Below are 5,000 nucleotides of genomic sequence, written 5' to 3'. Positions count from 1 at the left end.
CTTTTTTGCAAGACTGCTTTTGCATTTTTTATTACGTGGAGTGAAATATATGTACATAGCTCGTAAGAATCACTAGCAGGCAACCTACCAACTACTAATCATTTGCAGATATTAATGCTGTTTTATTGGACAAATTAACTGAAAATTGAAACCTACTTAAGAACCAAAAACTCATAAGATTCGCCTGAATTTCAAAGCATCAGCTGACACTTATTGCTCTTTTTTTGCAACGCTGCTTGTGCATTTTTCCTTACATAGAATGAAACAGCTCGTCAGTCATTAGCAGTCAACCTACTAACTACTAACCAACATAGACTTACGACTTTTCCTTTAACTTTCTTTGAAAAAGGAAGTTTAATATATGAGGGGAACAAAATTCGATTTGTACGAACAAACTTCGTTCATTAGTGCTTCTCGAGTAACAATTCCAGCATACAAGCATGGCTAAATGACCCAAAGGCAGTATTAGATTCAGTAGTTTGATGTCCAATCGCTAAGCACCCGAAAGCCATTTATTCTTAACAAAGGTTTGACGGTTTCAAAATGCACAAAAAGTAATGCTCACTGGTTCATCCTTTATTTTACTGTTTAAAGAAATGCTGAAGCAGTTGAAGTCGCAGGGAGACAGTTCTAATACTAAGCATGGAGAGACTGAAGGTACAGTGAAGAATCGCATAATAGGCCAGTTTCGTATTCTAACGGTTGGACTGGATCTAACATGAAATGGAGGCTAATGCGGGCAAATTAATTTGCATTTGAAAAAATTTGCCCGCATTAGCCTCCCATTTCATGCTAGATCCAGTCCAGCCGTGAGAATTCGAAAATGGTCTATTCATGAGATGGATTGACAGAAACTGATAGAAATCCTGCAAGGGTATCTAAAATCTGCACACAGTCATAAGTTTTGCATTTACTCAGATCAACTCAAGGCCCAGTATTAAGGCCAACATTTTTTTGTGCAACTAGCCACGCAACAATGTTACGTTGCAAGTTGAAATGGTTTGTTGCGCGTATTATCTCACCTTCTTGCGCACGAAATTTTTATGTTGCAAAAAGTAGACGTAGCTTTTACTTTTTACAACATGAAAATTTGTTGCGCAAGGAGGTGGTAATACGCGCAACAAACCATCTCAACTTGCAACGCAATATTGTTGCGCGAAAAATGTTGCCCGTATTACTGGGCCTTTAAGGAGAGGGTATTTAGCTCTTGATAAAACTGAATCAAAGGAACTTGCCATCTTTTGAGTCATCAATACAGTAGTGCATTATAATGAGAGAAGTATTGACGATGACATCACCAACTCGCAGCTAGTCTGAATAATTGTTTATATTGCATATTTTTTTGGCATAATTTTTTAACTTCCAAGCATTTCGTGGTAGGTGGGAAATGCATCATTATTTGTACTGACTGGAAGCGAAATTGATCACCGGATTATTAGGGGGACTTGCAAAGAAGCAAAGAAGACCTGAAAAAATTCAGGTCTCAACGGCACTCGGACCTATAACTGTGCGATTTTGCTGCAATGCTCTACCATCTCAGCCATCGGAGATACATGTCTATAGCATGAGGACTCACTTCCAGATGGCTTGAGAGATCAGATTGTTGAGCAGCGTAGGACAATCACATACTTTTGGGTTCAAGTCCAGTTCAGGGCTGGAATTTAATTTTAGGCTTTCTTTGCAACTGCTGAACTTACTCTCTGAATTGCAATGATAATTCGCAGTTAGAGTCGTCACAACCCGAAGTTCTCTCACACATATTTCACTATCAATTATAAGTACAGTCGACCTTAACACAACTAAGGTGTAAGTCTATTCTCAAGTATTTAACGCTGGGAGAATAACGGCATTTTTTTTTTAAATTAATGACTTTCTCTCTTGCAGATGCTTATGGGCCACCGGCTGACTTCATCGACGATATTCGACAACTGTACGAAAGGCGGGAAGGATGGCTTGCGCCATTCCCGTGGTGCGAAGAGTTTCGATTCCATATTGACAACATTTTTACCAGGCTTAAAATGGTCAGCAGGAAAAAAGAACGAGGGGTGAAGACTGACTCCATTGTCAACATGTTGGAAATCTTCAAACCGCATGAGGAATGTCCGCAACCCAGAAAGGTTTTGATTGAAGGACAGCCAGGCGTGGGAAAGACAACCTATTGTAACAAGATTGCTTACGACTGGGCCAAGAACTGTAAAGCTGATGATTCATTTCCTGATGTGCAAGTATTGCTGTTGTTGAAATGTAAAGACATTAACTCTGAGTTACGGGAGGCTATTGATGACCAGCTTTTACCAAAAGACATAAAGAAAGAAGAAAGAGATAAATTCTTCACCTTCGTTTGGGAACATCAGTCAAAAGTTTTGCTGATACTTGACGGATTGGATGAGTTGCCAACCCATCAATTATCCGTCTACAAAGAAATCATTCAAGGAAGAATGCTTTCAAAATGTTACTTAGTGGTTACAGCTCGCCATGAAACTGGGATATCAGTACGGGAATTCTGTGACACCCTGCTAGAGGTCGAAGGATTTACCAAAAACGATGCTGAAGATTTTATCCGAAGATATTTCAAAACCGAAAGTAATTTGGCGCAAAAGCTCTTGGACAAGCTGCGCACAGACGCAAGCCTTAGCGAAATAACTGCAAATCCATTAAATACAGCCCTTCTTTGCCTCCTTTGCGAAGACTTCCAAGGAGGTTTGCCGAAAGGTAGAACTCTGCTTTACCACGAAATAGTGCAGTGTGTGCTGAGAAAGTATAGGAGAAAGAAAGAATTACCAGAAACAGACCAAGACCTAACACAATTATACCACACTGAATTGAAGCATCTTGGTTGTATAGCATTGAATGGCTTGCTCAACGATGAGATGTATTTTGACGACAGTGCATTCCGAAATGGTACCAGCAGCTTAATACCTGAATTGGGATTTCTGTCGGCTCAGCCTGGACGCAGCAAACGAAGACCGGCCCGGTGCTATGGCTTTTTACATAAGAGCTTTCAGGAGTTCTTCGCTGCATTTTATCTAAATTGCCACCTTATCGATGAGCAAATTAATCCTGATGGCTTAGTTGCTGACACAAGATATTTTAAGGAGTTTCAACAGGTGCTTATGTTTACCTGTGGTATCTTGGCTCAGCAGTGCGATGCAAAAGCCATGGCACTTGTGACAAGTATAGCAAGTCAAATTAACCAATCAAATGAGGAGGAAAGTGGTGACTACCTATGGACCGCATTGAATTGTATTAAGGAATGTGAAAAAGAACAGGGTACCTTTGGAAAAGAACTGGCGCGTTCTCTTGGTTCTCTTCTTGAAATTCAGCGTATTTCTTGTCAACAGCAGAGGGGTGGCAGTTGCGCTGCTATACTGGCTCACGCAATGGCGACAAACTCAACGGTGAAAAAGTTGCATTTGCTTGGCAGTGAAATCGGTAACTCAGGTGCTGCTGCACTGGCTAAAGCAGTGGAAATCAATTCAACGATGACACACTTGAATTTGTCGGGGAATGGAATCGGTGACTCAGGTGCTGCTGCACTAGCTAAAGCAGTGGAAATCAATTCAACACTGACACAATTGAATTTGTCTGGCAATAAAATCGGTGACTCAGGTGCTGCTGCACTAGCTAAAGCAGTGGAAATCAATTCAATGCTGACACGCTTGTATTTGGCTTACAATGAAATCGGTTACTCAGGTGCTGCTGCACTGACTAAAGCAGTAGAAATGAATTCAACCCTGACACACTTGTATTTGTCTCTAAATGTAATCGGTGACTCAGGTGCTGCTGCACTGGCTAAAGCAGTGGAAATCAATTCAACGCTGACACACTTGTATTTTTCTCTAAATGGAATTGGTGACTCAGGTGCTACTGCACTGGCTAAAGCAGTGGAAATCAATTCAACACTGACACAGTTGGATTTGTCTGCGAATAGAATCGGTGACTCAGGTGCTGCTGCACTGGCTAAAGCAGTGGAAATCAATTCAACGCTGACACGCTTGTATTTGGCTTACAATGAAATCGGTAACTCAGGTGCTGCTGCACTGGCTAAAGCAGTGGAAATCAATTCAACGATGACACACTTGAATTTGTCGGGGAATGGAATCGGTGACTCAGGTGCTGCTGCACTAGCTAAAGCAGTGGAAATCAATTCAATGCTGAAACACTTGTGTTTGGCTCATAATGGAATCGGTGACTCAGGTGCTGCTGCACTGGCTAAAGCAGTGGAAATCAATTCAACACTGACACACTTGTGTTGGTATGAGAATGAAACCGGTTACCCAGGTGCTGCTGCACTGGCTAAAGCAGTGGAAATCAATTCAACACTGACAGGGTTGGATTTGGCGTTGCAATGGAATTCGTGACTCAGGTGCTGCTGCACTGGCTAAAGCAGTGGAAATCAATTCAACGCTGACAGAGTTGGATTTGTCTTACAATGGATTCGGTAACTCAGGTGCTGCTGCACTGGCTAAAGCAGTGGAAATGAATGCAACGCTGACACACTTGTATGTGGCTGGCACTGAAATCGGTGACTCAGGTGCTGCTGCACTGGCTAAAGCAGAGGAAATGAATGCAACGCTGACACTCGTGTATTTGGTTAACAAAGAAATCGGTGACTCAGGTGCTGCTGCACTGGCTAAGGCAGAGGAAATGAATGCAACGCTGACACTCGTGTATTTGGTTAACAATGGAATCGGTGACTCAGGTGCTGCTGCACTGACTAAAGCAGTGGAAATCAATTCAACACTGACAGAGTTGGATTTCACGTTACAATGGAATCCGTGACTCAGGTCCTGCTGCACTGGCTAAAGCAAAAAAACTGACAGGGCCCTTTGGCCCAGTTGAACGTATTTCATACTAATCGTATTGGCCATTGTCAAAACGTTGTGAAATTAATCCTCCCTTGGAGTTAATCCTTGGACCAAAGGTCAGAGCTTGAAAGAATTGTTGCAATAAGCAATTTAAATCTTGCGCGTTCAAGATTCTTCCAGTATTGTATTAGT

General features: G+C 41.8%; 2 protein-coding genes across 5 annotated transcripts in view; both read left to right on the top strand.

Moving 5' to 3' along the window:
• LOC138051524 (NLR family CARD domain-containing protein 3-like) overlaps nucleotides 1–5,000 on the top strand; it is a 34,677-nt gene that overhangs the window by 29,372 nt on the left and 305 nt on the right. For 3 of the 4 annotated variants that reach the window (XM_068897747.1, XM_068897748.1, XM_068897746.1), the window contains 2 exons: nucleotides 595–657; nucleotides 1,885–5,000. The exon at nucleotides 1,885–5,000 is cut by the window's right edge and continues 305 nt beyond it. In XM_068897747.1, the coding sequence (XP_068753848.1) occupies nucleotides 595–657; nucleotides 1,885–4,361 (2,540 nt within the window). In that variant the 3' untranslated portion in view covers nucleotides 4,362–5,000. The remainder of the gene's footprint in view (nucleotides 1–594; nucleotides 658–1,884) is intronic. The other variant, XM_068897749.1, reaches the window with a different exon arrangement.
• The window catches only part of LOC138050895 (uncharacterized), a 3,964-nt gene continuing 3,443 nt past the window's right edge, over nucleotides 4,480–5,000 (top strand). Inside the window, exon 1 of the mRNA XM_068897151.1 lies at nucleotides 4,480–4,702. Coding sequence (XP_068753252.1) covers nucleotides 4,480–4,702 — 223 coding nt within the window. The remainder of the gene's footprint in view (nucleotides 4,703–5,000) is intronic.

This window comes from Montipora capricornis, chromosome 6 (genome assembly GCF_036669925.1).
Source record: "Montipora capricornis isolate CH-2021 chromosome 6, ASM3666992v2, whole genome shotgun sequence".
Lineage (NCBI taxonomy): Eukaryota > Metazoa > Cnidaria > Anthozoa > Scleractinia > Acroporidae > Montipora > Montipora capricornis.
This window is presented reverse-complemented; position numbering and strand designations above follow the sequence as displayed.